Below are 17,962 nucleotides of genomic sequence, written 5' to 3' on the forward strand. Positions count from 1 at the left end.
CAAAGAAAATTGTTCCAGAAGTCTTGTGGTTTGTCTTAATGTGTCTTAGTGCCATGAACTTTAATATTTAACTTGCTAACTGAGGCCTGGGGAGGCTGATATGAAGCTTTTGGCCTTTTTGAAGTTTCTCTGAGCGTTTCACAATCTGAAATTCACAATCTTTTTCAGGGAGGGGTGGGGGCATTTGCGTGGGATGTCCACTTGTTGGAAGATTGGCTTGAATGTTTTCCACATGTGAATAATCTTTCTCTCTGTAGAAATGATGGACTTGAGATTGTTTGGAAATGTTTTTATCTATCTCTGCTGAGACATAAAACGTTAGAAATGACTGTGTTTACTTTCTGTTTCACAGCTTTGAGGAAAAAACACAGTTTGTATGAAAATCTATAAAATAACTATTTATCCATTTATACTTCTGCATCTACCAGGTTTTCTTTGAATAAACGGCTCACTTAAATGTTTTATATCTAGACAGTATATCTCTTACTGTCCGTGGTTTTATAGTCAACTCTATACATTAAGAGTTATCATGTTCTTTACCGACTCTTAAGAACAAGCATGCCAAATAGCTGGGTGTTTTCTATTTTTGCATTTGTTTACTATAATTTTGGCTCTCAGATTCTTGTTGTGTGTGTGTGTGTGTGTGTGTGTGTGTGTGTGTGTGTGTGTGTGTGTGTGTGTGTGTGTGTGTGGTGTGTGTGTGTGGGTGTGTGTGCATTAACTATCAAAATTACTTTTTGGGATTAGCTTCTCTTTACTAGAGCAACATATGTTGATTCATCTATTTCAAGCAAATAAGAATGATTCATGGATCAAAGCAGTGGGTGTAAATCATTAACTCAACAGCATTTTTCACATTCATCAAAATCACTCACAAGTAACAGCAGACCAATTACCATAATAGTAAAATTCCAGTGATTCTTCTGGGGCATAAATTAAAATGAGCAGGTAATCTCTGTCTTTATGTGGCTAAGTTGAAACATTAGTCATCCCGAGCTGATGAGCAGCCAAGTCAACTCCAGGTTCACCTCATTTTAATTAACGTCCATCGATCATGAGCGAAGAGCTTCGCTCGGACACTGATGTGTTAGGGGTGTTCTGTTTTTATTATTATGCAACACCACCATGTTTACATCTTTTTACAAAAAGCAAAGCCAGTCCTGCTTGAAACTCAGGCAGTTGTTTTTAGTTTAATGTTCTACCTTTGCGCGGTCCTTTCAACAGCTCATAGTGGTAAACTGCAGGCTTGTAAACCGTCATGTAACTGCGGCAAAACAGGTTTAAATGCTGTGTGATAAATGCGAGGACGCTGAACGCTGACAGGAGGAATGCACCCTGAATGACATGTGCAGTTATGGAAAGTGCAGGTTCCACTTTTCCAATTTTGCCTACCTGGTGAACCCGGGCTCTCATGAGAGCGTTAGTATTGTTTCTACCTGCACAAAAGACCCACAGTTGCATTGCTGCCGTTGAGCTGAAAGTGAATGAAGTTGAAAGGAATCAGATCCAATCACGCTGTTTTCAGGATGAGTCCACAAAGACTCCACATGCCACCTGAAACCGAATGACTCAGGGATGATTACATCATTTTCTCTGGGCCCCGTCTTCTGAAAGAAAGGGGGAAAAGTAACTCATTAACAGAAGACACAGTGTCACCTAGTGGCTCTGTGGTGTAATTACAAAGCTTTGTCTTTGTCTAGTGTTTGTCTACTGTCCAGTTTTCTGTTGTTGATGGACACATATGTGCTGCTCAGTGTCTCAATGTGTTTGCTTGTGTTTTGAAGCTATGAAAGCTGACCGTAAGCGGCTGAAGGTGGAGAAAGCAGACTTGGCGAATCAGATGCAGCAGCTGTACACAACACTGGAGAGCAGAGAGGAGCAGCTGCGAGAGTTCATACGCAACTACGACCAGCATCGAAAGGTAACGCTGTCAGGTTTTGTCTCTGTCTCTGTGTGCCTGCATTCCTATCCCAATTGTCAATATATATTTTTAAAAAATAATAATAATAATCCAACCCACACATGAGAGGTATTTTGAATTATGGCTACCTTACATTTTGTTTTCTACCAAAATAAAAAAGAGAAGTTTTTCAACTCTAAAAAGTTTAACCAGTCTGATAGCACTTCACTTCAAGTCTATTTTATATTTAAAACTAGTGAAAAGGGCGGTTTTTCATTTGTCCAGCTGTACAGAGATTTTTAAACCGTTTTAACAGTTAGTGTTTTTACAGTTCTACCCATTTATAGACTGTACATGAAAGATGGATGTAGCCACGGTGACGTCATGGTTTGTGTATTGCCATTTTGGTACTTTGGGTATGTCTTAGTAATTAGCAGTGTTTTCACACCTAGAGTCATTTTATTGTGGTCACATCAGCAGATAGGTTTGAAACTTTGTAACTTTCCCTGTGGTTTGGTTTCATTTCACACAGAGAAAAATCCAAGTGAACCACAATGTGTCATTACAAACCACGTAAGAGCATTCAGTCTGCTTATAGACCAGATGTGTCTGGGGCATGAGCAGCAAGTGTAAATACAGGAAGGTGTTGCATTCTGGACTATTTGAGAGCATGGAGAATTTATAATCTTTTCATGCCTCTTTGCCAACCCTTACTGACTTGTGCGCATATAGTATAGTTCAGTTTAAACAGACTAAACATCGCAGGTGTGGAAACACCTTCGGATATTAATTAGCACTGTTGACAGGTTTAACTGTTTCTCTACGATGTAACAGTAATAACTGCTTCATAAAAACATAGATGCTAGCATAAAACATGAATAAAGCCTTCAAAATGTCTATAAAGCCACACAACCACATAACAGTCTGTCTTGCTTATCACTTTGTCTTAGTTGCAACGGTCCGTAACTGGAATTAAACCAGAAAAAAACCAGTCGCCGTCATGCAGCCACCCTTTTCAAAACCATACAGTAACACACGATGTGTGCTGCTTCACTCAAAAAAAATTTTTTTCCGGATCATTCAATGTGACTTTGATGTGAAATCACGATAACTGTATGTGTGCGATTTCTGCAGGAGAGTGAGGATGCAGTGAAAGCCCTGGCAAAGGAGAAGGACGTGCTGGAGAGGGAGAAGTGGGACCTGAGGAGGCAGACCAAAGAATCCACAGAGCAGGCCAACGTCTTGCGTTCTCAGCTGGATATGAAGGAGAACAGGATTAAAGAACTGGAGGCCGAGCTCACAATGGTGAGTCGGACGGAGTCACAACTTTGCTAAAGTTATTAAACCACAGCGGAGTCACCTCCACTCTTAGCTGGTAAACGTGGCACAAATGCAAAGAAGGTCACGTGTTCATATCAGTTCAGACGCATGAAATATGCCACTTCCTCAGTCTGGAGCAAAACTTAATGCTTTGAGAGAAAGAAATTCATGCCTCATCTCTGTGCTGCTGTGTCAGTCCCTCATAGGTACACTTGTCAGTCTGTGTGTCATTAATCTCTCTCCTCCCTCAGCAAGTCACAGCCACCCACAGATCCTCACATCACGCTCCATCACAGATCACATTTGTTGGCACTTCAGTGCCAGAGCTGCATCACTGTCAACCAGCCCAGCCACACAATATCATTGTCTCCTTCTTTTCTTTAAAATGTTGTTGCTTTCTCTGCCGCTAAACTCAACTTTCTCCAGTCTGTCCTCTCTCAGAGGCTTTCAGTAAAAAAATATATAAATAAAGTCCTATGGAAAGTGATGAATACATTCGGTTTATAACACTGGCTATATTCTAACTTCAGCATATCTCATGAATAGACCATCCTGTTGCACTTTCTAATGTTTAAAACCCACAATACTTGAAGGATCAGTCACAACGTAGCACTGATCATCATGTCACAGTGCAGCGCTCTGCTGGAACCCCTCAGCTCCCGCCATTCCCATGGATGTTTCTTTGACAGGTAACACCCAGTTACACAGTGCTGCAGAATAAGTGCGTGCTCCCTGATGGCAGCGGCCTCCACCAGCAGGGTTATGCACCCGGCCACACCCATAAAACGACAGAACTAGGAATGGCAAGGGGAATGTAACAAAGAGCAACAAAAGCTAACAGATAACAATCCGATTGAGCATGCAGAAGGATGTGTCACAACAAGCCCGATCATCGGAGGCCCCACCCTGAAACCCACAATACTTGAAGGATCCTCTGCCACTCACCGAGGTCCCATGTCGTTTCCCGGAGAGGCAAAATATTAGGCAGATGTTTTCAGAGTTTCATTAAAAAAAACAGCTGGTACTCAGTTGGTCGTGTGAGATTAATTCTGATGATTTCCAACTTAAAAAAGTGGGCTTCTTAATGACTCTGTGTCCAGTGTCACAGCCAGTGGAATAAACTATAGCCTGTCTAATCTTATATCGTGTATACTGATCCTTGTAATTATAGTTAGTCCTGTAATGTTAACATCTTTGTCCCTGTTCACTCTCATGCTAATTTTCTGTTATTTATTTATTTATTTTTCTTCTTAGGCAAAGCAGTCTCTGGCCACACTGACTAAAGACGTACCAAAACGCCACTCAGTGGCTATGCCAACAGAACCGGTGGTGAACGGCAGTCAGGAGTGGGTGATGCACGCCGACCTTCCGCTCACGGCCGCCATCCGCCAGAGCCAACAGACCCTCTACCACGGACACACCACAGACAGACAGGGTAGGTTTTCTTTTCCTCCTTGCCTCGCGGCCTCTTTGCTACTTGGTGTTGCTTTTACTAACACAGGGTTTTTTCAAGGAGGTTTCTCATACTAACTGTGGGAATCTGCAATATCGGTGTGTTTGTGTGTTTGTGTGACGCCTCAGCTGTGGTCAGGATCAGCCCCTGCCACTCACGTCAGCCTTCTGTGATCTCTGAAGCCTCTGCGGCTGATGGAGACCGCTCGTCAACGCCAAGTGACATCAACTCACCTCGTCACCGGACCCACTCCCTCTGCAATGTAAGAGCTGCCTGGCCCCCTCGACCAAGTAATCACACCTCCGCAATCTTCTGTTAGTGCCTCGCTCCACTCTGCCTTCTCTTGTCTGTTCCTCTGTACTGTCAGCTTCATGGGCTCTGCTTGCCTGCTCAGTGCCAGTGTTGGAGTTCTTTTGTTTTTTCATAAGCAACAGTTTGGCATTGCACTAGCTTGGCACTGTGTATTTCATGCCTAATCTTTCAATATGAGTAAGTATGAAGCAAATGTCAGCAACTGGTTAGCTTAGCTATACAGGGAGACTGGAAACGGGTAGCAGTGGCGCATTAAAAGCTTCAATTAACACGTATTACCTTATTTGTTAAACAAACATGCACATAAAACCAGGTCAAAAAATTTTTCTAGTTAAGCAAGCTCTAACTTTATTCCTTTTTAAATATTTATACATGCTAATGTGCATGTTTTGTTTTTTGGGCTTTTTAAAAACCCTTAAAATCTTAGCCTTATTCAAATAGACTACATAATAAGAGAGCCCATTTAAAAATGTTCTTGTGGTTAAAATTGCTCTATGTGAAGTGGTAAGTTGATCCAGCTGATAATGTAAGTTACTCTATCTGGTGAAAAAGGCTATTAACTACTGTATTAACTATATTTTAAATATCATTTTTGATAATTAATCCCTCCATTCTGATAGCTTTACAGTTATGTTGGTGTTCATGCAATAATTATTACAACTAATTTGCTCGCAGTCGTGAAAAAGAGAGAATGCGTTTTAAGAAGAAGTTTCAAGTTCAATAGCAATTGTTGCTTTACGCTCTCACTCTGTATTTGACACAATGTCAAACATTTTAGCAAATAAACATAACAAACACCAATGTGTCACAAAGGGTTGTGAATATTTGTGTAACCACAAACTTTGTAGCCAGTGACACAAATGTATATACAGAAAATGTTGTTCAAAATGGACAAAATGATGCTTTTACATCATCAAAATAGCTACATGCATCTCAATATGAAATATAATTTTATTCTTAAGACGAGTAGAAACCTGAACCTATAAAACTGAAAATGTTGGGCCGAACCTCTTTATCTTTGAATTCTGTTTTCAGTCCCATTCAGGCTTGTTAATATAAAAGCATGACATCATTGTAACAAGTCAACTGGTTAAATGTCCTCCCTGCTAGATATATAACAATCAACTCTAAGTAATATTATAGACTGGTGTGGCAAACTGGTAACTTGGCCTCAAAGTGACAGATCATGTAAACTTAAATAATGGGTGCATAAAAGTCCCCAGCGTTCCTCCTCTGGAGCATAAAAACTGTGCACCGGGAGCTTCGAGGCTACGGTTTTCATGGTTGAGCAGCTCCTGTAAGTGTAATATGCAGGTAGCCTGGTACTCTTGTTCATATAGTGTATTTAACATGAAGTTAAATGAAGAAGCAGTTAAGTCTCTGGTTGAATTCACTCACTTTTTACAGCCAGATCCAAAGAAGTAAACGATAAACAACTTTTGACATAAGGCTAATTTTACGCATAATGCTGGAAAAAATAGTTGATCCTTCAAATGCAAGATAAAAATTTAAAATGCAACGTAAATTCAGGCTGAAATGACAAATGACAAAAAGCTTTGGTATTTGTCTGGATCCAGTTGGTTACATCTCTCTCTCTCTCTCCTTACTCATCATGAAAGTTTATAAAAATGTGAAACTACAGTGTGGCTTTAAGGCAGCTGATTAACGCAGCTTTCCTATCTCCTCTGCTCAGTCTATGGAGGACCTTGAGGACCAGAAGCGGAAGAAGAAGAAGGAAAAGATGACACTGGGATCCCTATCAAGGGTGTTCGCTCGGGGCAAGCAGCGCAAATCACTGGATCCTGGCTTGTTTGATGGTACAGCCACCCCTGATTATTACATAGAGGAGGATGCCGACTGGTGATGCTGAGTGTGTGAGTGCATGTGTGTGTTGAGTTTTTGTAGATATCCTCTTGGCTTTAACTGTGAGTGAAGACTGTCTGTGGATTTATCTGGAGGCGAAGGATTTTGAATTTTAAAGAAAAGCCCTTAAAGTCACTGCTGTCACCATAAATGTACAGTATATTGCCCTAAAATTGTATGTTTGTAAATTAGATATATATTTATAGTTGTACATGTATGCATATGTACATATGTTTACACGCACGCACGCACACACACACACATACACACACACACACACACACATATATATATATATATATATATATATATATATATATATATATATATATATATATATATATATATATATATATATATATATATATATGGGTTACTCTTTCTTTCATGTAGACATATTTATGCTGTATTATTATAATTGTCTTAATGTTTTATGCTTTTTTTTATATAACTGGAGACTTGAAGTACTGCTGTTCATATGTAAATAGGAGCTATTGTGAAACTAGTGTTTTACTGTAAATGCTATTTGTTTTTTGTTACTTTTACAGTTGCTTTTTTCATACTTTGCAACATTTATTTCCATATTATTCACAGTCTTGCAGGCCCAAATCTTACTATGAAAGGATAGAAATGATAATTTACTAGACTTTTGGTTTCCTGTTGGTTTGAAAACACTAGTTGAGAGGTAATTCTGTTACAGGATTGTCATCACGTTCCTATAAATGCTGGCTCACAATGATTTATTTACAGCACTGTGGGCACCAGCGAAGTTTTTTTGCGGATATTTTGTAATCTAGTAATCATTTTAATAATGCTCTCGTACTGGCCATTGAGGGTTTCTAGAGTCAGTCTTCTGTAGAAATTGTAGATGTGAGCAGGCGTATTCAGACGCACCTCTCTCACCTGCTGTCAAAACCATGTGCAAGTGCCAAAGTTTAAAGACTCAGTCACTCCATCACTGTTAGCACTAGCCTCGTAACATTGTTTATGTCTGACTCATTTTTTACAGAGGGCTATCTAACATGTGCCTATACGAGATGAACGAATGTGCATTAAACACGTGCATGATCCCTCTGTGTTGCTTTGGTTAGACATCCATTCATTGCCAACCAAATTAATAATCTCTGCAATCCTGTGTTGCTCCTTTGTAGCCCTACCCATTTTTACTAGGTTATCTTTTCCTTGCATTTTGAATGCATGATCCTCCCCTTATTTTGCTGTTTTTTGTTTTTTATATTTATATAGAATCCCTCCTCATTTTATAATTTTCCTTTTTTCCTTTCCTTTTTTTTTGCAAATGTGGCTCTAACAAATCTGTTAAATGTTTGTAATTTAGAAAATGTTGCATAAAAGATTAAATCTATTGAAGTATTTTATTTAAAAGAAATGAGACAAACAAGTGACTTCAAATATTTATCTGCTGCAGCTGTCGCAGCCAGATGTCGAGGAGGTTTTAGCATTTTCAAAGTGAATTATAATTGAAATGAAATCTTATTTTAAAAATAAAACCACTAACTGAATAAATCCAATGTGGCAGTTTTCTATTTCGTGAGTAATGTTGGGTTGGTTTTTTGGGTTTTTTGTTTGTTTCTTTTGTCCCAGTCTAACGTGTGTGTCTCCCTCTCCTCCTGCCATTTCTAATGGCAACTCTCTCCTGCCAGTGAGTAACTCCTCATCTGTGATTACCAGCTGTCTGTTTCTTACACTCTGGGGATTATTCATATTACGTATCATGTCCATTGAAGAGTACCAGTTTGTGTCGTTTGTTTTTTGAAAACTCTTTTGAAAGATGGTGGGATTTGCATGCAGCCTTTTTTTCAGCATGTTGAGACGAATCAGTTCATCCTGGATTCGTTGGTTCGGTATGAATCAGTGTTTCCTGTTTTTTGTTTTTTTGTTTTGTTTTGTTTTTTTAGATGAGGGGCTGATGGGCAGAAGCATGATGTTTTATGAATAATCCCTTTGTCTCTAATACATGATCCTAATGGTCTTAAGTCTCCTCATATGCCTCAGTTACTAGTGTTGTAACGTCTTTTACTAAGCAGTAGTTTTAGATCTGACCACCACACTGTCACAGAAGAACCAAAAGACGTCTGTATTCCTGAATTCAACCACTGTTTTCTATTTAGACGCATTTAAATGTGCAGTCCTATCTACTTAAAAAAACAAAAACAAAAAACAAAGCACAGTTCATTCAAAGATACTGGCCGTCTCCAGTAAGATAATCTGGCGCCATCTAGTGGTTATATAACTTCTTTTTTTTTCTCACGTGAATGAATTGATCTTGGTGTGCAGATTTCTCCTCGATATACAGAAAAAACTGTAGTGTACTATCCCAAATGTAGTTTAGTATGGTTCCACTTTAAGGTAGACGCAATACTTTTTGTTCTGCTCCCTTCTGATTGTCTCCAGATGTGTAATCTGATTTGATTTTCATATCCAACTGACCCTGAAATTCTCCTGTATGCCACACCGTAACTTCTCCTGACCAATCCAGACTCTGATAGCCTCACACAGCAAAGCCTGTCTGATGGAGAGGAGCAGCTGGACCGCCTCCAGCAGGCGGAGCTGACTCGAAACACATGCATGTCACTGTGGAGGGCAGGTGCAGTCCAGGCCTGGCTGGAGGTTGTCATGGGAATGCCCATGTACATCCGAGCCTGCTCTGAAAACGTCAAAAGTGGGAAGGTATGATTTGGTACATGTTGCTTTTTGCTGTTTGTTTACCTGTGTGTGATGTTGTTTGATGTTAGCAGATGGACATGTTGAGGTGTTGTGTTTGTTTGATAGAGAGCTATATTTCTGCTCTTTAGGTGCTTCTAGGCCTGACGGATGATGATTTAGAGCTGGGCCTGGGTATCAGTAATCCAATTCATCGCAGGAAAATAAGATTGGCTATTGAGGATTACAGGAGAGCTGAAGGGGACCAAGGGTGAGTAACAGCCAAATAAAACTGCAGAATAACTAATGTCATGTTTTGGGGGGTTAAAAAAAACATGACCTCAAAATCTTCATTTTCTCTGTGCATACTTTTCTTTAAAAATATACAGACAGGGATAAAAATGGAACGTTTTGAGTTAAATATGTGCCACTGAAGCAGACATTTCTGGCTCAGAGTATGAGAGACGACTCCATCCATTTTCTACCACTTATCCAATTCAGGCTGGAGCATGTCCCAGCTGTCACTGAGCATGAGGCGAGGTACACCCTGAGCAGGTTGCTAATCTGGTGGACTGCTAACACAGAGAGACATTCACACCTATGGCCAATCTAGAATTCCACTTAATCTAACATGCATGTCTTTGGGAGGAAGCTGTAGTATACAGAGTTAACACACGCAGGTGCAGGGAGATCATGCGAGCTCCACAAAGAGAGGTCTCAGCTGGCCTTTCATTTTGAACCCAGCAGCTTCTTGCTGTGTCTGCCAAGAGAAAGCTTGTGTGATAAGAAGCCTTTAAAGCTATGTATTGTAAAAATATATATATTTTATATATTTTAAATAACGGATATCAACACGAAACTTTCCAAGTCACTTTTATTTAGATGGGTTTTCTGAAATTTTAAGTTTAATATGCATGGGTATTATATCAAAGGATATTCAGTAATATGTATATATGCACTTCAGACACAGAGAAGTAAAATAAACACCTAAATGTGTATTTTAGGATGCTTTTCTGTACTTGTTTTACTTGCTTAGTCTGATAAATGCTCCCAAATAAAGGCAGGAATATAAGTAGCAAATTTTCCACCTTAATGGTTTTTCTTTATTTTTACTACTTTCTACATTGTAGATACATGCTCAAGACATCAAATATATGAAGCAGGATTAATGGAATTATGTAGCAAAGAAAAAATAATGAATAACTATAAATATGTTTTATATTTTAGATTCCTCAAAGTAGCCATCCTTTGCTTTGCTGACAGCACTCCAAACCCTTGGCCTTCTCTCAATGGGCTCCATGATGTAGGCACCTGAAATGGTTTTCACTTCACAGGTGTGCCCTGTCAGGGTTCATTTGTGGACTTTCTTCCCTTCTTAATGGGGTTGGGGCCATCAGTTATGTTGTGCAGAAGTCAGGTTCGTACACAGATGACAGCCCAATTTGACAACTGTTACAATTCATATTATGTCAAGAACCAATCAGCTAAGTAAAGAGAAATGACAGTCCATCATTACTGGGGTCAGTAATGATGGACTGGGGATTGGAGTCATTACAGGACAATGACCCCAAACACACCTCCAGGTTGTGTGAGGGCTATTTGACCAAGAAGGAGAGTGATGGAGTGCTGCGCCAGATGGCCTGGCCTCCACGAACCTAAACGCAGTCGAGGTGGTTTGGGATGAGATAGATCGCAGAGTGATGGCAAAAGTGCTCAGCATCTCTGGGAACTCCTTCAAGACTGTTGTAAAACCATTTCAGGTGACATGTAAATAGTCATGAAAATATTTACTATTTAGTGTGACTGGTAGTGTGTATATGTATATATAGATATAATGCATTTGAGTAAAACAACATAAGGAGTGCATGAAATATGATGTATTTAAAATAAATGTTATTGTTTGATATTGCTGATCACAGATTATCAAAAGCATCTGAGATGGACCATCACTGGGTTGCAACATCATGGCTGAGTGATGTTGGACTGCCTCAGTACTCCCAGACCTTTCAGTCTCACTTGGTGGACGGACGAGTGCTTAACTCTTTGAACCGCAGAGACCTGGAGAGATTTCTCAACATCAGTGACCAGTTCCATCAGACCAGTCTACTTCTGGGAATCCAGCTGCTGCAGATGCTCAGCTTTGATAAAGAGGTCAGACTATATGATAACAGATTCATGACTGGAGTTATTCAGCAATCTTTCTTCGATCACTGCATGACTTTCACTCAGCTACAGTGACAAAACTACATGCTTATCTGCGGTAGCTGGAGTCACACAGTAGCTTGTAATGCTCCATTATCTCGTTGGCCTCTGCCACATTAGTGCTTGCACTGCTATCTTTGTGTGGTGTTTTTAAAGGCCCTGCAGGCACGGCGGACAAAATGCGAGCACCAAAACCGGGATCCCATTGTTTGGACATGTCACAGAGTGATGAAGTGGATCAGAGACATTGACCTCAAGGTGGGTGGGGCGGTCAGTGATGGCATTCCCCTCTGCGCTGGAGATTTCTTTGCCAGACTGGAACCAGATACCACAAAGTATGGGTTTTTAAGAATCCCTCAAAAATAATGATAGCTTTGTTTCTTTGAAGCCTCAAACCACTGAAAGAATACAGAAGAATAACAGTAGTGTACACTCAGTAATGGGGAATAGACCACACAGCGTGAGGGTTTTTTTTTAGTTCTGCAATATACTGACATACTTATTTTGGGCAACATGTGGTGAACACTTATTATGACCCACAAAGACAAACCAAAACTGTTTTTAAAAGCTTTTTTGTTGTGTACTTGTAATTACTACCAAATTAAACGTTAAGACCAGGGAGCGATTTCTGCAAGGTTAGTTATTTTTCAGCTAACACTCACTGATGAGCACACTGAGCAAACTGCATCATCTTAATCCAACGCTTCTCTCTTGCGTTGCTCAGGAGTTTGCAGACAATCTTCAGGGTAAAGGGATTCATGGTGCAGTGATGGCTTTGGATCAGTCTTTCGACACAGATGCCATGGCCAAAGCCCTGGGCATCCCCAGCAACAAACACATGCTTCATCGGCACCTGTATGAAGAGATGAAGTCACTCGCTGTCCCTCTCAGGTAGATTAAAAGTCCTACTTGCATACCTTCATATTCTATCCTGTAAATACATTTGTATGTATATATTCTTGGATGCAATCTCCAAACAACAACGTCTTGTAACACCTTATGTTTATAGTAATACCGAGCAGGACACTGAGGTGATTGGTTGTTCCTCTCCTGTCGCTGTTAACCGTTTTGCTGATGAGAGGATGTCTATAAGAAGATCCGGAAAGGTATTAGACAAACTTTATAAAGACTGAAATGTGCAGTGCTGTGCAGATCCTTTTTGATATGTCACATGTTTAGATATATACTAAGTATGTGAGTACACTAGAATAAGAAAAGAAGAATCAGTAGTTGGCTACTAAAGTCTTGTGGTCAGATTCAAACTGAGGATTCTGATATAAGACCATCATAAACACTAATTACTTTTTAGCTCATAATGTTTTATAAACAGGCAAATGTCTCATCTTTAAAGAAACTCCATTTTCTGTTTTCAGCCTTTTTGATTTTTTTTTTGCAGAGTCCGCTGAGGTTACGAGCAAACAGCCACTCTGTGGAGCGAAGTCTGGGCTTCCACGGCAGCTGCAGCTCTCTGCCCAGAGAGGCCAGAGTTCAGGCGGTTCCCCGAGCCAAAGGCAGCCCGATGCACACCTACAAGAGTGTCGAAATCACCAACGTCTGAACCAGCTTCAGCCATCGAGATCTTAACCATTGTTTACATTTTTGTTGTGTTGCAGTTGTTTACAGCTGAGAGACACTCACACTGAGCCACACTAGAATTATAGGAAGAGAATGTCTTAAAGGGGTATGCCACTCGATTTAGTAATCTGACATCTTTAGAGAAGCATTTACTGAAGACAAATAAACTTTATCATTGTGACCTGATGGACTTGAGAGGAAGATAACTTAATAGCTAGGTTCATTTTTTTATTTTAATTTATTTTTAAACTACATATTCCAAGACTTTTATATATTATTGGAAAAATCATATTTGTATGATAGATGAGAAGGCTTAAAACAGGCTTCACACAGTTATATAATTGAAATTAGTGCTCTTTTAATGCCTTATATTACACAGGTCCATATGATCTTCACAGCACTGTTACTATTTATTACTGCTACTTTTTAACATGTTTGTTTTTTTTAAGCTGCAAGTGAAAAACTCTGTTAATGACAAAAGAAAAGTTGTTATAACTTACTTTCAGTGTAAAGATACAGCACATATCAGCTGTTATTCAGAATAGATGAGGGCCCTGTTCTTCATACATGGCTAACCCAGTTAACCAGACATGAACACTGGATTTGTTGACTGGATGTTTCTAAAATCACAGAAAGCTGTACAGAACAGAGACATCTGGTGATGTGTTTTTTTTTTTGTGTTTTTTTTGCAACTTACAAAGTACATTTAAATTACCAATCATACGTCAAAGGACTGTAAATTAGTATTCAGTTTTAGAGGCATTCACAGGTGTACTACAAGAGCTTTGAGATGGTTGAAGACAGCTATTTTGTTAGGTACACGTTGTTAGGTTCAGCTGCTTAGTAACACAAATATTTAATCGGCCAATGACAATCCCAGTGGCTCAGTTCATTCACATAGACCATAGACATGGTCAAGAGGACCTGCCAAAGCATCAGAATGGGGAAGAAAGGTGATTTCATTGACTCTGAATGTGGCATGATTGTTGGTGCCGGGCTGGTTTAAATATTTCAGAAATTGCTTATCTGCTGGGATTTTCCCAGTCATCCCTATCTCCACAGTTTACAGAAAATGGGCCAAAAAAGAGAAAATATCAAATTCGTGGCAGTTTTCTAAGACGAGAAGCCTTGCTCATGTCCAAGTAGGATCAAAAATTGGTTGTAAACCCAATTTACAACCAAGGCATGCAGGACAGCAGCCATGCTGAAGACTGATTCCATACTGGGACTTGAACCTGTGTCAGCTTTGTGAAAAAACAGAAATCCTACAACTGCTAGACCATACGGGACTTAAATGAAGAAGAGAGAGATTGTTTTCACGTGAGAACCCAGATAGCATTTTGTTTGATATTGTGTGTAATAATAATAGTTTTTGGACAATAACTTAAGAGAAGAAGCTAATGAGATGATTCTCAATTCTGCTCTGACATTCAGATGGTAGGGTCAGAATTTATTCTAAAATATATGAAAGCATGGATCCATCCTGCCTTGTATCAGTAACATCAGTGACGGTGGCGTAATGGTGCAGGTGCATATTTTCTTGCCACACTTTAAGCCTCAGTACCAGCTGAGCATCATTTAAACCCCACAGCCTTCCTGAGTATTGCTGCTGACCATGTCCATCCCTTCATTCATGTTTAATATTTTGTGTTTTGTCTCTGTGAAACTGTTAAACTCCTGAAGAATGGCAGTAAAATACAAAACCCAAAGGTTTTTCTCATCTCTCTATTTTGATCTACCTCGTCACCTTCTCCCAAATCGCCCTGCCATTGACTCAGAAATTGATCAGAAGCCGACTTCAACAAAGTCTTACTTCCTTAAATGCATCTGGAGGAGAGAGGAGGCCCAGGCCTGTCCTTTGCAGAAGCCTTTACAATACTTGTGCCATAAAAAAAAAAAAAAAAAAAAAGCATGATGCTTAACTTGTCATGCAATGCCACTTTGGTCATTACCACTGTTACTATCATCTGCCAGATATCATAACGTAAAGTGGCAGGCTGTAGAAAAAGAAAAAGAAAACGATGAACTGACAATGAAGCTGTGCCAAGCATCGTATTTAATTGGGATCACTGGGAAATGACAGGTCAGAATGTTTCCAGTTTTTGTTAAAAGCCTATTGTCTCAGCTCCTCTCTCTCTGTTAGTGCAATCACATGCTCAGCATTCAGCCAGTATTATGCCTCTCCATAACTTTTCCCTTGAACTTTTATTTGGGATTAACAAACCAATCCTAAAGGAGGCTGAGAGAATCAGATTAGATTGACGAGACTAAACCAGCTTCTTGTAACCTGAAAAAAGTATTTTAGCCTAAATTCCTTCAGATTGAAGAACAGGGCCCTCAAGTGCCATCAGCTCTAAATGTGTAAGATGATGCTACTAAAAACAATGACATGTGAAGTGTGTGTCTTCTTCTGACAGCTGGTATACCCATAATTATGTTTTTTTTAATGTAAAAGATGATGCAGTCATGCAGTGTGATATGTAGATAAATCTGTGGAATGTTGGATTAAGAATGTGGTAATGTATAAAGACTCCACATATGTGTATTGTGTGAACTGTGAGGAAGGCAAAACTTTGTGCCATTATACTATGAAGTTAATGGAAAGAATGTAACAGTGTATTCTGTACAGTTTTGGTCGTGTTTTATAATGCACAGCTGTTCCTGAGCATGAGAACACTCATTAAATGCCACCGCTGGGACTTGCACAGAGCCACACCGAGTGTGGCTGAAACCTTGAGGTTACTTCAAATAGCAGAGAACAGGTTTGTCCGTCTGTATCTGGGCGTCTCTTTGACTCACCAAAGCGAAACTGTTTAAGCGGGAAGATCAGACCAGTTCAAACCTGTACAGAGAAAGAAGACAGGGACATGCAATGTATTTGCTTTTAACACATGACATATACATCTCTTTGCAAAGCAGTACAAGCTTTTCATACATGTCAACATGAAAGTGGATTTATTGTAAATTGTTGCATAAAATGTAAGACTGTTATTGTTATTTTTGAGGAGAAATGCATTAAATTTGTGTTAACAAACTCAGAATGTAAAGTTGGTCCAGATGTAAATTATTTTTTCTTCCAAGGGTTTTGAAAATATATCTTTCTGTTTGCATACGACACTTCTGTGTTATCTTAAAAAGAAGCTCAGAATGGTCACGTTAGCCTGTTGAGTTGGTTATTATAAGAGCTCGCATCATAAAAAAACTATATGGACATTATTCTCATTTATTTTTTATTAATTGCAGTGATCTGACTGACCTTATTCTCTGCTCAAAGATCACCGTATGAGAGCAAGATGAATTTGTGTCACTTTAGCACCAGAAGGTTGTGCCACATCTGGCAAGAAATAATAATAATAATAATAATGGATTGCATTTATATAGCACTTTTCAAGACCCTCAAAGCGCTTCACAATTCCACTATTCATTCACTCTCACATTCACACACTGGTGGAGGCAAGCTACAGTTGTAGCCACAGCTGCCCTGGGGCAGACTGACAGAAGCGAGGCTGCCATATCGCGCCATCGGCCCCTCTGGCCATCACCAGTAGGCGGTAGGTGAAGTGTCTTGCCCAAGGACACAATGACCGAGACTGTCTGAGACGGGGCTCGAACCGGCAACCTTCCGGTTACAGGACGAACTGCCAACTCTTTAAGCCACGATCACTCCTGTAAATGGTAGCAGTTTGCATTTAACAAACACAACATGGCCCAAGTATAGACACTACTAGCATGGAAAGGGTTAAAGCTGACCAGTACAAATTAAGATAGCATTATGGCCCATTAGCCATTGCTGTACTACAGGCTGTAGTGCACTCTGACCTCTTGGCGTCTAAGCAGAGCAGGTCCCAAGGACCTTGGCACACAAGGCACCTTGGCACCTGCCACTACAAAAGTGTATGAGGCTTCACATTTAAATATTTCCATTAATCCCAGTAATTATCTCAAACTAAAATCACTGGTAGTGTTAGGGATCTCCTCTATCACTGACCCAAGATATGAAAAAAAGACACTTTCTAAACTATAGCTGACAAAAACGACCGCACCAACAGCTCTTCTAGAGCTTTCATTAGGATTATTAGGATTTTCATAAGGATTTAAATAAATAATTGAATCCCCTGAAGGTCATGTGATAAACGGCCTTTTTCTATAAAGATGCTCTCTTAGGATCTTATCACGGGAGCTCATTTTCTCTTTTAGATACCAAAGATACTTTGACAAAGCATGTAGTTACTTATACTTACTTGAATAATCAGGCCCTACCTTATTTTAAGCTTTCAGGCCCCTCTGCAACCATTAGTTATTATTCATTTCTGTCTTGTGTTCCTCCTCACACACAACCGGTCTCGGCAGATGGCTGCCCCTCGCTGAGCCTGGTTCTGACAAAGTTTCTTCCTCTTAAAAGGGAGTTTTTCCTTCCCACTGTTACCAGGTGCTTGCTGTATTATCTTACAATATAAAGCACCTTGAGGCAAGCGTTGTTGTGATTTGCAGCCATATAAATACAATTTAATTAAATGTAAACAATAAATATTTATAAGCAAAATTATGAGTTCAATAAATGCACCCTTAATAAATTCACCAGCAACTAAATAACCAAGATTTGCTTATTTTTATTTTTACAGAACATAAATATTTTACTCTGGGCTCTGAAATACTGTCTTATTCCTGTAAGACAA

General features: G+C 39.6%; 2 protein-coding genes across 4 annotated transcripts in view; both read left to right on the forward strand.

Moving 5' to 3' along the window:
- The window catches only part of LOC120714613 (kazrin-like), a 127,371-nt gene extending 120,228 nt beyond the window's left edge, over window positions 1-7,143 (forward strand). Inside the window, exons 7-11 of one of the 3 annotated variants that reach the window (XM_040000948.1) lie at window positions 1,785-1,921; window positions 3,035-3,205; window positions 4,475-4,655; window positions 4,802-4,963; window positions 6,679-6,816. In XM_040000948.1, the coding sequence (XP_039856882.1) occupies window positions 1,785-1,921; window positions 3,035-3,205; window positions 4,475-4,655; window positions 4,802-4,963; window positions 6,679-6,695 (668 nt within the window). In that variant the 3' untranslated portion in view covers window positions 6,696-6,816. Of the gene's footprint in view, window positions 1-1,784; window positions 1,922-3,034; window positions 3,206-4,474; window positions 4,656-4,801; window positions 4,964-6,678 lie in introns of all 3 variants that reach the window. The other 2 variants (XM_040000939.1, XM_040000956.1) reach the window with 2 other exon arrangements.
- A 2,403-nt stretch (window positions 7,144-9,546) lies between these two features.
- Window positions 9,547-16,333, forward strand: LOC120714636 (kazrin-A-like). Its single transcript, XM_040000980.1, has 6 exons — window positions 9,547-9,780; window positions 11,429-11,660; window positions 11,868-11,969; window positions 12,436-12,602; window positions 12,721-12,817; window positions 13,108-16,333. The coding sequence occupies exons 2-6, from the start codon at window positions 11,448-11,450 to the stop codon at window positions 13,267-13,269; spliced, it is 741 nt and encodes a 246-aa protein (XP_039856914.1). The 5' UTR covers window positions 9,547-9,780; window positions 11,429-11,447; the 3' UTR covers window positions 13,270-16,333.
- Window positions 16,334-17,962: the final 1,629 nt, after the last annotated feature.

This window comes from Simochromis diagramma, unplaced genomic scaffold, assembly GCF_900408965.1.
Source record: "Simochromis diagramma unplaced genomic scaffold, fSimDia1.1 OVJJ01000320.1, whole genome shotgun sequence".
Classification (NCBI taxonomy): Eukaryota; Metazoa; Chordata; class Actinopteri; order Cichliformes; family Cichlidae; genus Simochromis; species Simochromis diagramma.

What these genes read in the sequence shown, in the direction of transcription:
- LOC120714636 (XM_040000980.1), top strand. Translation starts at nt 11,448, where the DNA reads ATGGACCATCACTGGGTTGCAACATCATGGCTGAGTGATGTTGGACTG. An exon ending in TCAGAGACATTGACCTCAAG is followed by an intron (nt 11,970 to 12,435) that starts GTGGGTGGGGCG and finishes TGCGTTGCTCAG; the next exon opens with GAGTTTGCAGACAATCTTCA. An exon ending in TCACTCGCTGTCCCTCTCAG is followed by an intron (nt 12,603 to 12,720) that starts GTAGATTAAAAG and finishes TTATGTTTATAG; the next exon opens with TAATACCGAGCAGGACACTG.